We start from the raw sequence: 20,804 nt of genomic DNA on the forward strand, positions 1-20,804 counted from the left end.
AGTGGGTGGGATGCCAAACATGATAACACTGCACTAGCAACTCGCCATGCAACTACTCACTTTAGTACCCTTTCCTAGACAAGCAATCCACAAAAGGTTTTGCCAGAAGTTTCAACCATGCAACGCATATGTCCTCACCTTCATGAAAGTTTGGGTTGGAGATTGAATTGTGCTCAATGTGTATGCATGCACATTGTGGAACATCCATCTTATATCCAGGAGGAAACAATCTTCTCATCATATATACACTAAGGTGTTGCAATGATGCATGCACCTAATTGTCTCGTCATAAATATACTTAGTCTAAGCAAAGGTATGTGTACTATTCAATGTTGGAGCTTGTAGAGTAGGCTTGATGATGGGATGTAGATAAGACCATACAAACCAAGACTACTATAATAACATACTAGTCCTAAAACTTATGGAAGTAGGTTGGGGAAAGGAGACATCATCATGCCTGTTGCATAAGCATGGGTGGAATAGGCATGGGCCTAAAGGAAGGTAGACGTGTTCATGTGATAAAAATGACAATAGGGTTGCCATCATTTCCCCCTCCTTCAATTTGTGTAGGGGTTGAGAGCAACATCACTATTGTTATAATCCACATCAATGTGGTGTGCTTTCCATGTGCATTGTTATGGTCACTGTATGGGCAAGCTTATGAGCTCAAACAATGTAGCAAAGTGTGGACTCAAGGTAGCTTCAAAAGGGTGGTGACAAGAGTGATAGTGAAGCGTCTCACTTTTGAAGAAGAGAGTGCACCCTTATTGCGTGAGGAAGGAGCAAGGGAGAAATATATAGCCAATGTTCGTAGAAAACCCGTAAAACTACATATGATGTAACATTTTCATTTTTACCTGTAAAATGTATTTTCTCAATTTTATAAAATCTACAAAATTTTAGGCAATTTATTTATATTTAAGCTAAGAAATTAGCAAATTCTCCCAAAAAAAAAACTTCTAAAATTTCAAACCCCAAGAGAACATTTTTCTCAGCAAATCACAAGACTTGTGAACATTGAGTATATCGATGATGTTGCTGATCAATGTGAGGGTGTGAGTGGTAGGGTGGACTTTGGGAAAACTGGTGAGTCAACCAGAATCTCACCAAGTGGACTTTGATGGGGGTTGACTAAGGTTGACCAAGGCATGGGCAGATGAAAAAAGACAAAGGGAGTGGAGGCCTGATGGTGCAGTGGAGCGAGTGAGCATGGGGTGGCGAAATAGATAGGATAGGCTAGAGCTGGGAGGGGATCAATATGGCTATACAACCCAGATATGGGCAGGGATTGATATGGCTATAAACAAGTTACAAACTAGATAATGCTATCAGAGTTCGATACATTGGGTTGATACATTCACAACCCAGGTGTGAACTGGGGGGGTAAGAGAGTATTGTGTTCCCATGAAAGTGAAGCAAAGTTTTGACGGAGTTGATGTCCCCTTCACAAGACATTTTGGAAGTTTTGCCATTTGGGAAAGAGGCCCTTTTCCATGCACTATTCAACATCATGAGTATTCCATGAAGTATTCAACATCATGAGTTTCTACAGAGGAGGCCCATATACCTAGCCAGGTGGGGCTACGGACAAGAGACAAGGGTTGCTGTCCCCTGTCCCCTGCCCACGTACCTAGCCAGGTGGGGCTAAGGACAGGGGACAGTGGCCCCCCACGTACCTAGCCAGGTGGGGCTAGGGACAACGGACATGGCCCTTTTCCCTTTCCTGTACTCACTTCTGTAGGTTTACGGGTAATAGGAATATCCTCGTGAAAATTCTTACCCATATTCAACCATTTCTCTAGGCCAGTGAGGAAGTTGTTATACAACAGATCATTCGAGCCCCCACCATGGAAGTATGAGAGGGATCTCTCTACCGAGGGCTTCAACTGTGCGTATTCGATATTCTCCCGTTCGTAGATCGATTTCAAAAATCCGTACCCTTGTCCCTAGCCCCACCTGGCTAGGTACGTGGGGGGCGACTGTCCCCGCACCTGTCCCTTGTCCCTAGCCCCACTTGGCTAGGTAGATGGGGCACCGCTGTTCCCGCCCCACTTGGCTAGGGATGTGGGCCGCCTTTGGAGAAACTCATGATGTTGTAGTAATGTGGCAATGTGTGTGTCATATTTTCTTGCTCTACTTTTGTGGTGTGAATAACCACCTTCAAAACTTCTTCATTCTTTCCCATCTTCTTCATGTTCATCTTCTTCATCGCACCATGGTCCGTCGCTCCGAGCTCATCACGCCTCAGCCTCATCCCTCCCTCACTGTACTCCTCTTCTTCTTTTCCTTTTTTTCAACCTTTCTTGCAAATCCAGCTTTTAATCGCTTCCGTTTTCTCTCATCTCTTCCCTCCTTCCTTTCTCAGCTCACTCGTGTTTTGTGATGACTTCTTCTGCCGTTTTCCTTGTCCCTCTGCCTAATGCAGCTCAAAAACGGGCGTTGTAAAGCGACCTTGCATAAAGGAAAAGTCGAACTAGAATGCTTGCCTCGGGATAAACTCGCCACTGCAAAGCAGGCAGCAATTACGCACACGTTTCCTGAGAAAGGGTACGCAGTGGCGGACATAACGTGCATTGGCTTGACTTCAGACTTCCTAGCCTACGGGAACAAAAGCGGAAGCATACTCTATTTCTACATTCACGAGCAGAGTCCTCTCCCAGTTACCGAGTATCGTCATGTGGATTGTGGAATTTCGAGGTATTCTTGACCGCAATTCTCTTGCAAGACTGGAATAGCGGATGCATTGATTCATTTGATTACTTGCATCCTGTCGGGCTGAACAGGCTTTGGCTGAATTTATCCGGATCTCGGTTGGTTTTTGAAGACGACCATCATTCTGTGTACCTCTACAATCCGTTGGATGATCAGGCACGCCTAAGTCAGCTCCCCTTCCATCCACGATGTATTACTGTATCATGCAGCTCGATTCATTCGTATCCTACTTTTTGAACATAAACGATATACGTGTCGTGGACCCCAGAATAGCTCTGAGAGAATGCAACCCCGACCCTCTATAGCTCTATTGGCGACCCACATTACTTACCAAAGATTTAATCGAGCCTTGTAAATTCTGTATCTAGGATAGCAAATAAAATTTTGGTTTTGAAGTTTCCTCCTCATTCAGATCAACGAGACGTACTCATGCTTGTATTACTTATGCTCCTGTAACGAATTGAAACTCACGTAACGACAAACAAAATGTGCAGGTACTACTGATACCAGGTTTTAGTGGAACATTGGAGATGATCCTCTGGGATGCAAGCGACAACCAAATCTTCTTGCTCGTAGAAAACACTCAGAACTTTGTATATGTTTATTCCAATGTCAATATATGGTGTCCGTATGTGACGTTATTGGGATCATCTTCAAGACCTGTGGACTTCCATCCAGTATCTTTACAGAATGGGATCCTCCAGTGTAAGGCAGGCAGTCTTACTTTTGCTATTCAAAGCCTATTGGTAATCCGGGATTAGTAATAATCAATCTTTTGATTGAAATGGTCGCTATATTCAGTAGATCAAATTTTTCTCTCCTTTTGAGACTGATTCGAAGAACTTGAAACGTCTTCTCTTATTATTTCTGTCTTCTAAAATTGACTGCTGACGGTCATATATTGGCAACAGATTGACAATGGCGAAACAAAGAAGTTGATTCTTCAAACACATCAATGGAAGCATGTAAGATTAGTAGCAAATCCTACGATGATATATCTAATTATGCATGTTTATAGTACTACTCATTGAGAGCACTCGTAAAAATTCTCTAAACACTTTAAAGCGAGCTGTGTGAATCAGCTAGGTTCTTAAATATGATTCTCCGTATTCCCAGAAAGCTGTACAAAGTAATGAGCAAATGAGAGAGAGATTTAATGAGAGTCTAGTCCTACTGCATTTCAAAGATGCTTGGAATGACGCTCTTGTCCTCAAATCTACTGAGGTAGGCATGGGAAAGTGCACCAGTATGGACACTTTTTCCCTTATTTCTTCATCACAATGTATATATTTAAAGTCATTAAAAGGCTCAACGTATTTAGCATGAGATTTGCAAAATGTGAAGCGGTTTTTCCTGGGTTCATCGAATTGCATGTGCTTTATTAGTGTATCAGATATGGGATGCTTTTACACGGAAGGCTCTGGAACACCTGGAACTGGAAATAGCAATAAAGTCATGCCAGCAGTCAAAGAATATAAAAATGCTGTCATATCTCAATCAGTTTGAGCAAGTGGAAAATCGTGCCCTCCTCGCTGGCCATATTTTTGTACTTTTTGGTGATCATGATGCTGCCCAGGTGCGCTCTCTCTTGTTTTACTGAACTTTAAGAAGTCTTTCCAATTCTTGAACAGTTTTGTTAATGGTAACTTTTCTCCTTAAATGTCATTTCATGCAGGATGCATTTTTGAAGTCTTGTCACCCAGAGGCAGCATTGGAGATGAGAAGCAATCTGCAACAGTGGGACAAGGTAAATAAGAATTGTTGGTTGTCAGTATAATCTCCAATGGATTTTTCTGAGACAAGCAAGTTTTCATGCTGAATAGGGCACTCAAATGCAAAAGCCATGTCTGTTTGGTGCAGGCACTTGCATTAGCTACTGAATTGGCATCATCCTCCATAACAGATGTTAAAAGGGAGTATGCTCAACTGTTGGAAAGGCGTGGGGAACATCGACATGCCCTCACACATTATGAGAGCCTTTTGAAAGCTGGATTGAATTCCAAGCAGTTGTTCACTATCAGAGTAAATGACCCTTGCTCCCTTAAATTTGCACTTGTTGCCATTTTTAATGATGAACTTGGTTTAAACATCTGCAATATTTGGGGGTTTCTTTTTGTGCTGTCCCTTGATCAGGCAGGAATTGCACGAACATCAATTCACTGTGGTGATCCTTGGAAGGGGAGGCAGATGGCAATGTTGTGTGATGATTGTTCCCTTTATACTGAATGTGCTAAGATTTTTGAAGGGCTGAATTTGCTAGAGGTAATAACATTTTTCTGCTGAATGCAATAATTGATATCGCGTTCTTATGGATTTGCAAAATGGCATTAAAGCATTAGCGGCTTATTTCATCCTTCAGGATGCTGCAGATTTTTTTGAATTGGGAGGGCAATTGGCAAAATCAATTTCATGTTATATTGCTGCAGAGAGTTACGCCAAAGCTTTTCCTCTTTTAGAACGGTTGGCAAGTCCAAAGTTCTATGTTGAGGTAGGGTTGACCAGTGTGCTCTAGTACAAAAAAACTCCATTTTGCCTTTGCACTTATTCAAGGCCCTAAACTTTCATTGAACAACTTTCATTGAACACTGGCTCCCCTAAAAACTATCGATGGATTTGTAAGTCTTGTTGGATTTCTTTAGTATGCAAAAGCATTGGAGGCAGGGGGAAATTTTGCTGATGCCATCTTATCATTTGAGTCAGCAGAGGTAATTTGTTCCAGCAATGAACCTTTTTGTCTTGCATTTAGTGGATATATGCTTGAATTCATGTTAATACTAATCCCCCTTGCAGGACCATGAAAATGTTGTCAGATTACTCTTAGGGCCTCTAAAAAATCCAATGAAGGCTTTTTCAGTCGTACACAAGGTGAAGCATTTGATTTTAATCCTCCGCATCAGTACTCTGTTCAGTTATGTGATTATCTTGAAAAGGCAAATGTGACTCATTGTATAAATTCTGAAATCTTTTTTTTAAATCCATTTTGGTGACCAAATTGATAAGAGCTAAGAAATTTTTTATTAACGTATTAACAGAGCTTGCTATATGTATATAATACAACAATTCATATTTGTTTACTATGACAGACAAAGTCAGTCTCAGGCGCTATTCTTGCAGCCAAGTTTTGCAAGAATACAGGAGACTATGCGAAAGCAATCGAATTTCTTATCCTGGCAAAGAGGTGTTTTGCAAGTTTCAGTTGCCACATATTGACTTTGATCTTAGTGAATATCTTCAATATACAATATTTTTTTACATTACATGTTTTCTTTGTGCGTTATTGAAGACCTGGACTGCATCCTTTTTTTTCTTTAGATCTCAAGAGGCCAAGGAACTTGCAGAACAACAAGACAAAATGGACATTTATACAGAGCTTGTAGTTGACAACACTTCAAAGGATGAGTGCCTTCAACTGGCCAGGTTAGGATAACTATTAGGGGCAAGGGCCATTTTTATTTCTTTTGATAAAAGAGTTATGATGCAGAGATAATTGGTTGACTGGAAATGCTGTTAGTAGGAGCTTCTAGTTCATTAGTCCGAGAACCTTTTTCATGTATCTCAGCAACTGTTGAGTAGGTATTATGAAACTATGGGAGAATACAGCAAGGCTGGAATGCTTTTGGAACGTTCTGGAGAGAGTGAGAAAGCCCTGAAACTCTATCTTTGGTGGGGCAGCACTGATGGAATAGAGCAGGTGTACCCTTTGTGCACTAAAATGACATGGAAATAATGTGACTGCATTTTTGTGATACGTTAGTACATAAAATAACATAGATATCTTTTATATTCTCTCATACAGGCAATTGAGTTGGTTGGAAGAGAAAAGAATGATGCCCTTACAGATCAGGTCCTTGAGTATTTGAATCAAGACCAGCAGGGTACAGAGAAAAGGCCACAATATCTGTACATGCTTCATAGGGTTCTTGGAAACTATGAAGAGGCTGCTAACTTGGTTTCCATCATTGCAACTCAAGAGCAGGTTGAAACTTACCAATCATGAAAAAATTGTGTGTGATAGTGCAATGAGGGTGTCAGTTTCCTCTTCTTACCATAGTTCATTCTGGTCAAGTTTTTAATATTGCTGGTTTAGATAAATTGTCATTTATACGTCCCTTATGATTATGATTATGTCTTTTAAAACCGTTAGGTTCATGCAGGGTGGTGGTGTAATCAATGATCATATGGACACGTGTCCAAGTTTTTTGGTGTCATTCTCTATTTTTCATCCTGTAGACTTGGTTCATTTGGAGCAACATTGTTTTCTAAAGAACGTTATGGTCCCTCTTTTGATTCAGAACATGTATCTTTACAAGGATTGAAAGTAGTGATTTTATTTCTCCTTTTGATATGGACTGAGTTTGTATCTTGTTCGTAGGAAGGGGGGAACTACAAAAAAGCACACCAGCTTCTACTAGACTTCTGCTTGCTATTGGGAGCTCAAGAACAGGCAGTGCCTTCAAACATTTTAGACCAGTTGATGCTGCTGCATTCCTATGTGCTTGTAAAGATTCATATACGGCTGGGTGATCACAGGTAAATTGGAGTTTGTTATCAACAATGCGCTACCAACTTGACCAGTTCCTTTTCATTCCATGTTTGATTCCATGCAGAGTTCTCATTAATAAATAGCTGTTCTGTTTCCAGCATTGGTTCTCAATTGCTGATCAGAGTTGCTCGCAATATTCATAAGTTCAGTTCTCATGTGGTTCCCATCCTCACCTCAACAGTCATAGAGTGTCATCGTTCAGGCCTAAAGACTACAGCTTTTGAGTATGCATCCATGCTAATGCACCCCGAATACAGGTTTGACTATTTTCATATTTGTTTTTCCTGAATAATACAGATTTTAAGCTTCCAGTTCTATGATAGTAATGGTGATCATGCACATTGAGTGTATATATAGCTGACAGTCAAATAAGAGAAACACAAAAGTGGCTCTAAAAGAGGTGTATTGCTTTCTTTTGGGGGCAGGGGAGGGGAGTGAGAAGACTAACAATAAATGAGCTTATTTGATGTACTTGTAAACTAGACTTTATACAGGAACTTGATTTCACCAGCATATAAACGCAAAGTTGAAAAGATTGTAAGGAAGTGTGAAAAAGTGGAGGAAAAGGAACTGTCAACACCGTGTCCTATTTGTGCATCCCCACTACCAAATATGGAGCTGGACTGTGAAAACTGCAGGAGCAAAATCCCTGTAAGCACTGAGATCTGTACTTTTCTTGCATCACACCGGGGGCACTTATGTCCATAGAAACAAACGATACTGATTTTATTACATGGCTTGCTATAACTATTCACAGTTGAACATAAAACCATGTGGCATCTGTGTGAAGCATGTTGCTAACATGTGAGGAAGAAAATGGAAATCTCTTTCTTTCAAGAATTACATAAAGAAACAGTAAAGGGAAAGCTGTTTTATTTGATTTTCATGTGGAGCTTTTGGCTGTCTTGCTACTGTAAGCTTATTGATCCTTTTTTTTTGTAATGTCTACTTCATGTAGCTACATCTTATTCATAATGTTTGCAAACTTGTAAGGCGAGGGTTGCTGGTGACATGCTTATTTGATCTGTGCATGGAATGACTATTACATTGCACAACAATGGTAGCAAATGCCACGCAGAGTAATACAAAAAATGAGGAACAGCTCAACTTGCACAACATTGTAGGGGGAGATTATATGGAGACAAAGCATTGGCAGATGAATGGTTGAAAGTCCAACAAACAATAAATAACTTTGGCAATAGTAGCTGCCAAAGGACTCTAGGATACGCACCTACTTCACAAACTTTTTCCTTGAAAGGACCGCTTTAGAATGCAAAGAAACCAAACTATTGTAATTCCAGAGCATACCCTTTGGTTCAACTAGACATTGACGTATATATATTTTGATGTGTGTGTGTGTCTCCGGCACAGGTTTTGGAATTAGAAACTCCTTTCACTAAAAGAGAGTTAAGTGATGCTGTTAAATCATGTGATAGATGGAAATCTCCTGGTTGGGATGGTCTCATTGTTGAATTCTTTCTTGCATATTGGGACTTTTTCAAGTCTACTTTGCTGGAAATGATAAATAGGGCTTGGAACAATCAACACATGCTGGATTCTTGGAAGAAAAGGCTTGTAAAGCTTCTTCCCAAGTGGTCCATCTGTGAATCTTTGGCTGATTGGAGGCCTATCACTCTTATGCTTGCTATTTATAAGATCATAACCAAAATGGTGGTTGATTGCATCAAATGATATTTTCATGATGGTCTACATCCAGCGCAATATGGTTTTGTTCCTCGCAGGCATATCACTAATAATATTGCAAATGCCTATGTTGGGATTGAATATGCCAAATACACGGAGTAGGATGTCCTCTTGTTGCAAGTTGACATTGCCAAGTCTTTTGACACAATCCAATGGGATTTAATTGCGCAGACCATGCAAGCCTTGGGTTTTGGTCAAAAATTGCAGCATATTATCTATTGGCTCTATAGTGACAGCAAAGCTGCTTGCATATCATCGGTGGATCTCTCTGAATCTTGGACCCTCCGTTGTTCAGTCCGTTAGGGTTGTCTTCTTAATGCCATTTTGTATGCTATAGCCACGCATCCCATGCTTCAATATATGGGTCATTTGGTGGTGACTAACATGTTACATGGTTTGGAGAATCTTGGAAGTCGTCCTATGGTTGCTCAGGCTTATGCAAATGATTCTTTTTTCGTGTCACAGAATACTGAGAGGAACCTTTCCTCACTTATGCAGGCCCCTCTCTTTGTATGGGCTAGCTGCTGGCCTTCATGTGAATTTTCAGAAATCTCGCTTGTTGCCTTTGCATTCTAGAGACTGGTTTTTTATGGCTGGGGGAAATTGTCCTGCCTACTCAGCTTGTATGCCATCTTGGTTATCCTTTGGGTTGGATGATTACTCGTCGTCAACAGACTGATTGGGTTCTTGCCAAATTAAAGAAAAAGCTTGAATATTGGAAGTTAGCCACTTGGGCCTTTGCATGTTTGGCTCCGAATTGCTCAATTCATTTTGGTGGCCTACATTCAATTCTATCTGCCTTTGATCTTTTTTAGCAACGGAGATCTTTCCTCCTTTATGTCCATCGTCATGGAAATTTTCTAGTGTTCCAAACATGGTAGGAAAAGCTTGCTCATGCTTCCAGTACAATAGTTGTGTTCACCAAACATGCATAGGGGGTTAAATATTCTTAATATTCATGTTCATATTCTTGCTCATAAGGGGAAAATGATGCTACAATTCTTACATGGTGATCACCCTTGGGCTGCTATGATACGCTTTCTGCTTCTACAAATCACCACCTCTGCTTTTGGTTACTGGTGGCCTACTCAGTGGGACTTTCTTTTATTGAAGGCAAGGTTAGAGGTTGCCCTCTTGTTTCTCGAATGTTTTCAGATTGGAAGCATATTCTTTTACATTTGGCTTGGCATGGCCGTGACTCGTTGCAAGGCAACTCTTTGAGAGCTGAGAGCATCCATTGGTCACGATTTTTTCCCCACCGTTGGCCGTGCAAGTGCCCTAATGTTCATATTTCCTTAATTCCAAAGGGATATGGATGTCATTCATGATGATGGCACTCTCGTCTCCTTTCCTTTGGCTGCTGGAAAGTATGGTTTAGGGATGCATCATCGCCCTGTATGGCAGGCGAATACTCGTATGCTCCTGTCATTTCAGCCGGTACCACCTCTAAAGCTTCAGGACAGGCTTTAGGACTGGAGTCTTCTTTCATCACACTCATCCATTTGTCCTTTCAAGCTGTCTAATATTACAGTGTCCTCTCTATATAAAGTTCTATTGCCTCCACCATGGGCTGCAACTAGGGCAAAATCAGATTTGGCATTTGGATTGTCCGGCCAAATGGGTTCGCTACTGGGGCACCCTGGACTCTCTAGCAAGGTTTCTAGAAACCACAGAGTCTTTGGTGATCTTACCTTTTCTACTTTTCTTTTTTTCAGACAATCTTTGCAGCAATCTCTCTTTGATTGCCTGCAAACTCGTTACATAGATTACAATGTATACTAGTCATATACTGAAATTTTCAATTGATGTACTCTTCAGCTCCCCGGTCAGGGGAAGCTATTTTGTAATTTAAAGCATCATAATTTTCACCAAAAAAGTGTGTGTGAAGGGTTTAAGTTTCTTTAGCTCTAGCCTTTTCATGAGGTCTTCAGAGATAATGTAGACTCTAGATCCTCCATCCACATTGACTCATGTTATTGTGGTATTGTTTATCTTCAATGAAATAACTAATGTGTCTCCATGATCAAGCATCTTGACCAGGCTATCCATTGTGCTAGTGGTAGTTGTTTGCATAGGATCCTGGAGCTGCTCGGCAAAGGAGTCTGCAATAAGGGGCCAGCTGTAACAATTGCTCGATGCAGAGAGCTTTAAGCGCTTAAAACTCTTCCTAGGTCTTTCCGGCCATTTCACTTCTGCATCGGTCTTCTATACTTTCATGTTCATCTAATTGAGCCATAGGCTCAGGGCTTAGCTGTTCAGGATTCACCTCGCCATGTTCCTTAGTTCCGTATCCTTCTCTCGTCTTGACTCTAGATGTTGTTTGGGCATCTAAATAGTTGGAGCCTTGCCCTTCAATTCCCTAAGAGCAATATTCTCTATCCGCCCCTTTCAATTGATGTGTCTTTCATGATGTTCCTCCCTCAATCTCTCAAGGAGATTTGCTTGCCACCTAGTTATTGTGTGTGTTTGAAAGGGTGAGGGCTCAACAATCTTAGTTAGAACAACTCTGCAATCCATGTTTGGGTTTAACTTTCCGCTTTTCGCTATTCTTTTGCATAACATTCACGTGTTCTTGCCATAGCTGCATTCAGACTTGACATGTCCCTTCTTTTCATAGAAGAAACACTTTCCTAGTAGCCTCATTGAGGTGCTCAATCTTGGGAGCGATCCATGTCTTGTGCTCTGCCTTGATCTTGCCTTTCATTTCTGGGACTCTTGGTCTTCTTTTGAGACTTGGTTAGCCTCAATTGTTGTGTTATTTTTCACCATCATTCCTCAGTGTCGTGATACCATTATCATCGTGAGACCGGCTTGGACACATATGTCATAGTACTTGCTTGGCATACGGTTGCCACAAGGCCAAGTCAATTACGTTACTGTACCATTTCTCTCACTGGATCTAGGCTTTCCTCAAATTCTTGAAATGTCTTCTTTAGAACAAGATTTTCTCTGACTTGGAGAAACTCTTTGCTACCCCCTACAGATCATTATACATCCTTTAGTTATGAAGGAATGGGAATGTTTCGACAGGGGGAACGTGGAGCCGGGTTAAAAATGCCACATCATCATGACTTAGAAACACAGAGAGAGAGAGAGGATCAAGGAAGAGAGCTCGAGGGAAGAAAGGCTTTGAGTGGAGGTAGGAGAATGGAGGGTAGAAGCTTCTAGAAGAGTGGAGGGGAGAGTTGAGTTTAGGGGTTGAGTGGACTCATCGAGTGGAGAGTGGAAGAAAGAGAAGTGTAGGGGCGGGTGTAAGCGTAGTTGGAGAGGCTAGGGGGATAGTCAAGTTGAGTGGCTGCGTGGACTCATGGAGTGGAGAGTGGAATAAAGAGAGCTTAGAGAGGAGGGGTTGAGTGGACGCCATAGTTGGAGAGGCTAGGGGGAGTGGAGAGAAATTGCCAAAAATGACAATTCAGGGCTGTTTAACAGCCTATAGGCTGCCATGGAAGGCTAGTTGGAGAGCTAGGGGAATTGAAGAGAGTGAGAGAAAGTGCCAAAAATGGGTCTGTTACAGCCTGTAGACTGCTATGCCAGGCACTAGCCTTCAAGAATGGTGGAGGGGAGAGTCCAGTTGAGTGGCCTGAGTGGACTTGTGGAGTGGAGAGTGAAAGAAAGAGAGCTTAGAGAGAAGGGAGTAAAGGAGAGGGAGAAAAGTGCCAAAAATGGCAATTCAAGGTCGTTTTACAGCCTGTAACTGCCATGCCAAGTACTAGATCCCAGAATGCCAAGGAAAGGCATTCCAGAAATGTTTTCAAATGCTGGAAGGTCATTCCTCAGCATTCCGGGATCTGCTCTGCCTACATGGCATTCCGCAAATGTTCCAGATGTCTTCTAGGCCCCTGTCACCCCTCACACATGGTAAAGGATCAGGGAACCGGTTATTTTCTCAAGGTCTTGTCAGTGGGCTCAACTCTAAGTTGATTGATGAGTACCCTCATTCAGAGCACAACAAATTTGTGCTTGTTCTGTTTCGGATTATTTAGTTTGATTCTGACATGCTCTTCATTGATTTCGTAGTGAAATTACTTTAGGAAATCTTCCTTCTCTGCTCTGCTTGAACCAGTGCTGCATGGTCTTGTGCAGAGGGAAATTTGATGTATTCATTCTTACTATTGCAGGACCATGTCCTGTAGAAACTATCAGATGGCTGAAGGACTCGAAATCTCGAAATTTCAACTTGATTCTTGGCAGTGACAATATTTTCACTTGCTTTTGGCACAGGTTACTTCTCGGCTATGGCCCTACTCTATCTGTAGTGCTTTGGCTCATGTGTCCTTGCTCATGGCTTGGAGTGGTGCGTCACTGTAGAGTTTTGGACTGCCCATAAAATCCAACCAGGCTCTTCATTGAGGCCTTCTAGGAAAGGCTTTCCAATTATCCTGGACCTTTAACACAATCACTCCCATTGAAAAGGTAGGAGACCCTATGGATATTGGCAACGAATGCACTATTATGATCTGCTATTTGATGGCCAAGGTTTATGGCTCAATGTTACAGATCCACCTCCGAGCAAGCAGAGTGGGCAAGCATGAGAGCAGCTCATTGTTAATTTAAAAAAGGCATTGTCTCCTTATTGTGAACTTCCACGTGGGATAGTTGTCAGTGTCACTCAACTTCTCTTCCATATGAGGCATGCAATTACTTGAATGTGAAACATAATAGGGCTTGGTTACAGTAGCCAAAGCCTCACAGCAGAATGATTGTAACCCATGGATCAAACTACCTTAGATCTTCCTTAATGATGTGAACACAAGTAGACCATAGACACACACAAAATCTGCAGAATACACGGCCAAGTAGACAGCCAAACAATGTATATATCATGCTCCAAAAGTGGAAGCAAAATTGATCCTCAATGTACTCCACACCTACTGCCCAAGGCTGTATCTGGTATCAAAAATAGGCCTGTCTGTTGCTACACTTGCTGCACTCCATCTCTTTCCATATGCCCTAAGAAGGGACATCAATGGCTCTTCGAGGACAGGGTCAAAGAGGCCCAATCTGCCCTATCGATAGGGTATGGCCGGAAGCCCTCTCCCCTCCGAGATGATGTCTAACTCTTATAAGTCGTTCTTCTAGCTGGTCGAACATCCTCGTTGGTATCCGTCTCATCAGCCAAAGACGGTCCCACTCAGGTGGCCGACCTTGTAGGTATCCGCCGCCACTGACGGTCCCACTTAGGTGACCGACCTTGCCCATACCTCTGACCAAGGTCAAGGTCTCTTTTTTGACTGACCACAAAATAGGCTAACCAGGCCTGTACAAGGGCTGACCCCCTGGTGCAAGATGTGCTTTGAGAAAGGTCCATTCTGGGGCCCTCGACGTCCATAAATTCCCTCCTTGCATGCCCATTTGATGGGCCTTCTAGCACCACTTGGCTAGATCTACATGGCTGCCCATGTGGCAGCCAGATCTGTCCAGACCTTCTCCCAAATGGCAGCCCTGGTGCTGCTGACATGGCAGCCATCTTGCTGCCCATGTGGCAGCCCTTATAGGCTACGTATGTTCCCACATGGCATCCTTAACTACTGTCCATGCGGCAGTCCTTGCCCTATGATGAGCCATACTTCTGATATCCAAGTCTCTAGATTATGGCAGTTGTTACTGCCCCTGGTCCTCCTCATATAGTCCGTTCCCATTCATGCTTGGCATAAACTACTTCCTTCCTGAATTCAAATTGCTGCTAGTTCTTGCCTCCTTACTGAAATCGCCTCCTATCTCCATTGCTGTTCCTGCTGCAACCAAAATTCTAACCAGCCCTGCATCTTCCGATTGCTTCCTTAACCCCAATCATCAGCCTATTTCTCTTCAAGCCTTGAACAAATTTGTTGACAGTTTGAGCTCACGAGAGTTTATGGGCTGAATTTCTTGAAATTTTGTGCTCACAGGTTCTTAGAAACTGATGCTTGGACGTTTTTACTGGTATTGGACATTCATAATTGTTGCAAGTTTTCTAGAGCCTATCCTGGAAAACATCGGGCTGGAAGAGATAGGTGCCATCCAGGCACAAAATGTTGGTTCTGCATTGAGTTTCTACATTCTCTGCCGATTCCTACATTGGAATCCATCTTGGGGACATTCTTTGTAAATTCTCTATAAATATCAAGCTATAGGGATATTATTTGTAAACTCTTGTTAAATATCAGCCATGGGGACATTATTTGTAAACTCTATATAAATATGAAGCCATGGGCTATAGGTTTCTCTAGGAATTTTCCTGTTTTAAAAGTCTGGTCCACTTTGCATCTCCTTGTTTGGAATTAAATTTAGAAATACACCAAGGATCAGCCTTGGTTGGGGATGTATAGCTTGGTTGTTAACCTCCATAAAACTATACACAAACGTTTCTCATAAATATTGTGGTTTTCAAGGCTACATGAATTTCTTATCAGCTTTCAATGTATTATTTTACTTGCTTGATGAGTTTTTAAAAGAACAACATAATTTGGTGAGTTTGACATATTTGAGGGATGTGTACTAATGGAAATTTTCTTGGATTAAAACATTAACTCCTGTTTTTTCTTTCCCAGTTTTGCATAGCTTCAGGACGGCATATGGTGCTAGGTGATTGGACTACTTGTCCCCACTGCAAATTTCCTGCCCTTGCTACTGAGTATACGAAGGTAAGAACGCTCTTGTTTACTAGGACCCTTCTACTTATGAACCAATAAATCCTGGACCCTTCTACTTATGAACCAGTAAATCCTTTTGTTTAACTTACCCAGTTCAACTAACAAATGCATACAAAACAAGAGGGTGGAATAGAAAGAAGACAATGACTTGATGATCAAAGTATCTTAGTCTTGAACCTGTTCACCTTTCTACCGGTCAAGGGAGGACTTTAATATGTCGATTTGTCCCCAAACCTGCAACATAATAACCAGAAAGTACATCTTGCATCGTGAATAAGAATTTGAGATTCTCTAGATGCTAAGGTATGCCTTTTATAATTCTCCTATAGGAAGGCCAAAGTCTCAGACTAGTATGGAAGTTAAATGTAACAGTCATAGAAGATAGGAAAGAGAGATGCTGGCTACAATGTTGCTCGCTCTGCCAGCTCTCCATTTGTCTTCTCTGCTGCTGTGGCCCCTATTAGGTAATCCTTTGTTCCCTCTCCCAACCAGTGCAGACCTCTACTTTTTCCAGCCCCTTTTTTGTCGCATGTCTCCCTTATATACCTTCTTACCCCTTGTCACTTCTTGAGAATAAAACTCAACACGATCATGAAAAGATGAAGAAAATTCATCGGGTGGTGGAGTTGATAATAATGGTTTTTACCTTGAACTATCTCAAGGAAGAACCAAATAGGAGGGTCATATTGCCACATCATACCATACTCAATTTTCGGAGTGAAAATGCCATGCTAGGGAAATTTCTGATTTGTCTTAGGTTTCATGAGACTCTAGTGTGCACATGTGACTTGTGTACATCGAACACTATCCTCAAGAGAGAGAGATTGGAGATGATCTCTCACAAATGACCCTCCATTGGAACAATTTATGACAATGGGTTAGAATGAGAGTATGCATTCTATTCTTGGAGGAAAAAGACAACTTAGCACTGTGAGACACCTCCCCAAGGGTTAGTGATCGGTCGTCGAGGATTCGCCTCTTGGCATCCTTCATCATAAGCAAGAAATTCTTAATGTTTTGTAAGTACACTCAATATAGTAGAAGTTTTTAATTGGATAGATGTAGAAATAATAGAAAGCTTTTAACAATTTCCAATCTCAATATAATAATGTTTTTTGTAACCACTCTCAATATAGTAAAGGTTCCCCCCCCCCCCCCCCCCTCGAGAATAAAGGTTAATTGGATAGATGTAGAAATATTGGAAAGCCCTTAATATTTCCATCATGTTTGGAAAGATGTGTTGCCATGTAATTATACAAGTCTACAAATTGCTTCGATTTAACACATTGAATTATGTAATTCCACATTGAGAATTTACTTGTTCAAGCATTCATAAAGAGTTTACATCTATTGTTAAGCACATGTAAGAAATGAGCTTACGTGTGTAATCATGTGAATAACCTCCCCAAGGCATGGAAGGTCAATAACATCATTGTAAGGCCTTAAGTTCTTACACTTGTGCACGTTTACACATGTGCATCTATGTGTGAGTGCATGCATGCATGCACATGTAGGGGATGTGTAGTTGTGTTTGTTTTTTGAGTGTGCGTGCTGTTTGTGTACACACACCGTGTGTGTGTGTGTGTGTTGGGGGGGGGTTACGTGCATGCATGGTTGTATTTGCAAGTTATTAGTTGAGGGAGGTGTGTGAACTCATGTAGTGTACACGTATGTGTGCACACACGTGCACAAGCACATGCACTTGTGTGTGTGGGCACATGCATGTGCACATGCACCTGTGTACATATAGGCGTGCTTGTATACAACTGTGGGTGATGGTAGTGTGAGCATTTGTGCACAAACATTTGTTATATGAGAGTACATGTTCATGTGGGGGGGGCGAGAGAGAGAGAGAGAGAGAGAGAGAGAGAGAGAGAGAGATTCAAAGTCTATTCTTCAATGTAATTGTGAATTAATTAATTGTCTTCATGAAAATGTAATTTCATGTAGGTTATAGGAGTTGATTCAGCATGCCCTTTGTGCTCAAAAAGCGTATCACTTGATGAAATTAAGCACATTGACAACCTTGAAATACGAAAGAACATTAGAAGTTTTTGATGTTTTCGGTTGGTAAAGATTTATAGGATGTTATGGTATATCCTTGTAACATCATCTGCATAAAAAAAAAAAAGATCAGAGCATAAATATTAACTTGCCAATCAATTTTTGTAAATTGAACAAAGCAAGCCAAAAAAACAAATGAGTGTTCATTTCTTAGACTCCCATTTTCACTGCAATGTTTTGATGAGCTAGTCTCAAATTAGTTCCCATGGTGGGTATAGTCATCATTAAATTTATAGATCAATTATCTCACTAAGTGTACTATGTCTATGTGGTACTTTTCAAAAAGAATTGTTAGGGCTATTGACCATTTGTTTTTGGAATATAAACCCTTGGTGTAATACATATTTATTCTTTATTGTCTTTTTTTTTTAAATGCTCTCTCTCTCTCTCTCTCTCTCTCTCTCTCTCTCACTCAGTGCATCCTACACAATACAAGGATGATATTTTGAATGATAAAATCATGCATGGTGGTGGTCCTATAGACTCATCATTGCATCCTCTGATATTCTTTGGTCCAATTCGAGTATCAGAGTGGATATTAGAGACTTTGGTGTCATAATTGGAAAATCCTATGGACATGTTGGAGAGTGTATCCAATTGTATATGATACTGTTTTACTCCTCATATCGAGCTGTTGCATTGGGCAGGGACCCCGTTGTGCACACCCTCGCGTTGCCCTCAATACTCGTGCACACGCACTAGAGGGTTATTATGTAGTTTTAAAGACATAAGATTCATACAAACGATCTTTTCTAAAATTTTTAGGGATTTTATGGGCTTCTTGTGCCATGTGTAGACGTGTTTATTGGTAGCCAAACTACGATGCTCATATTCAAATTGGTATTGTTTGCACCATGGGGTTGAATGACAAGTTGTACTCCAATGTTGGAATGTGGGATTGAGTAGCATTTGATTTTCAAACTTTGATCTACCACCCACATGCATATATTACATGTCTTCCAATGCTTCATTACATCAGTTACCTCTAGGAAAGTATATATGTTTGTCATTGAATCTGATATCGGGGATGTTAGTGATACTATCTGCCATCTTCAAAGGAATATCAATGATGCTATCCGCCATGGAATATCAATGATGCAGCTATTTTTCAAAGGCAATCTAGAAAGGACTCCTCTGCTTATTGCTATTGTTGGAGCCACGTCTTGTGCGTTCAACCAAACATGCCTTTTTTAAACCTCTAACCCTGAGCTTGCTTGCTCTTGCTAGGTCTCCCTTTGCCTTCCTCTTTTAGCAAGAAGGCCTTGTCTTTAAATTCAAGAGCTTTCTTCTCGCGGACCTCTTTCTTCAGAATTAATTTCACAAATGTAACCCCTTCTGAACTTTGCTCTCCAATCATGATCATCAAGATCCCTTAGTAGTTCCATGATTTATAGTGCATGCTCTCAAAGGATAGGGTCTTGTGCTCCTCCAGGGCATCTCTCTCTCTCTCTCTCTCTCTCTCTCTCTCTCTCTCTCTCTCTCGTTGTGGTTTCTTGCTATTTGTCTTGGTTTCTTTGTGAATTGTAGAGAATGAGTTGTGCACGACCAAACCTTCACCAGTCAAGCGGCTATTCCCAATCTCAAGTTCATGTAAAAACTAGGTGGAACGTAGATCATTGCATTTTCATGCTAATTGAATGATTTAGCAAACATAATTTCCACTAGTAGTAATGTTCATTTTTAAAAAGTCTTGATCTTTAAATGTGAACTTATTTATGGTATTGACATCTTTGTTCATACTATAGCCCTCTTTATTTATTGGACTTGTAGTGTCTTGTGTTGCTCTCTTTCGAATGTAGCTCATTCTCTAAATGAAAATTTAATGTCTGATCAACGTTTCCAAACATTAGGTAGATTCTCCACTTTTCAATAATATTTGAAGGCTAGATTATAGTATCATATATGAACTAAATGAATGGAAACTTTTCTCTTGTTTAGGGTTAGTATATTATTATGACCTTATGGTCATGTATGTTGTATGTATTTTGTGAATAAGATGTCACATAAGATGGCCACAAAGTATGTCCACACAAAAATGAGCTTAGGGAGCTCATTAAATTATACCAACATTCACTACCTTGAAGATTATCGATTGGTTTGGAAATGTGATAGCAATTTAAGGCTACATAGCCTATAAATGATACAACGTGTTTTGTAAGAGTTCACCTATGACATGATTTGTGGATTACTGTACATTTGTTGGCATAATAAACTCATATCTTAATTATGCCTTGTTATTGGCACAACATGTGGGTATACATATTTTGAATTTATATTTCTTTTTCTTTCAAAATTAGTGATAATTATACTCTTTATCATGGTGGTTAAAAGAAGCTCTAGATTATGCACATGTACATGTATGCTTAGCAGTGCATCAATTATTTAAGCATAATTGAATCATTATGCAATTCCCTCTCAATTTCATGACATTGCACCCAGGACTAGGATATGAGTGACACAATGCCATTTACCTCTTTTACACTTGTGCTAATAACAAGGGAGGAACAAGTACATGTGTGACATCTATGTGCATATGCTATCATTTATTTATTCTCTAAGCAGCGATAACATGTGGTTCTAATAAAGCTAAGATTCGTTGTTTTTTTTGGCTAGTGGTAGTTACTGAACCATACCTTAGATGATCACCTAGAGTTGTCGTAAAATTTTGATTGGCTGCTTAGCTTCTTTTAACTTACATCTACTATTGAATGGAATTTCCAATTGTCTTAAAATTTTTTGATGTTGTAGACTTCCCTAATTTTTGTCTATTGGAACGCGAATCACCTCACTCACTTACTCTCATACATGCACATGTACGCATGCACGCGCGCACTCACACAACATGCATGCAGAGCATGTATGCTCACATGCACATGCACACGCACACTATAAGAATCCTTACATGGCCATCATTAAAAAAACCCATCATTCTTCTTTGTGAGACTCCCTCCTCCTCTAAGCCAATGTGAAGACTCTCACACATTCTAGAGTCCTCAATCACACCCTAGTCAATTGGGCTCATTCCCCATGTCTAAATTGGAACTAGGTGCCAAACTTGCGCTAAGTGTTGTACCCAATCACCTTGCAACCCTCATGGACAACCTTACCTATGACTTTTGACCATGTGTTTTAACTATTGTAACACAAAA

The 20,804-nt window shown here is 40.8% G+C and overlaps 1 protein-coding gene across 1 annotated transcript; it reads left to right on the top strand.

Moving 5' to 3' along the window:
• Positions 1 to 2,152: 2,152 nt before the first annotated feature.
• On the top strand, positions 2,153 to 17,939 carry LOC147889375 (uncharacterized). The gene is made up of 22 exons (XM_087391952.1): positions 2,153 to 2,266; positions 2,426 to 2,697; positions 2,784 to 2,868; positions 3,207 to 3,422; positions 3,624 to 3,677; positions 3,829 to 3,936; positions 4,106 to 4,288; positions 4,388 to 4,459; positions 4,573 to 4,734; positions 4,846 to 4,974; positions 5,072 to 5,200; positions 5,352 to 5,417; positions 5,503 to 5,577; positions 5,796 to 5,890; positions 6,025 to 6,129; positions 6,286 to 6,403; positions 6,509 to 6,688; positions 7,085 to 7,242; positions 7,354 to 7,512; positions 7,750 to 7,906; positions 15,490 to 15,582; positions 17,542 to 17,939. The coding sequence occupies exons 1-22, from the start codon at positions 2,216 to 2,218 to the stop codon at positions 17,647 to 17,649; spliced, it is 2,775 nt and encodes a 924-aa protein (XP_087248078.1). The 5' UTR covers positions 2,153 to 2,215; the 3' UTR covers positions 17,650 to 17,939.
• The last annotated feature ends 2,865 nt before the right edge of the window (positions 17,940 to 20,804 follow it).

The sequence above is a fragment of the Dipteris shenzhenensis genome, chromosome 20 (assembly GCF_047967505.1).
Source record: "Dipteris shenzhenensis isolate YYH24624 ecotype China chromosome 20, Dip_SZ_1.0, whole genome shotgun sequence".
Classification (NCBI taxonomy): Eukaryota; Viridiplantae; Streptophyta; class Polypodiopsida; order Gleicheniales; family Dipteridaceae; genus Dipteris; species Dipteris shenzhenensis.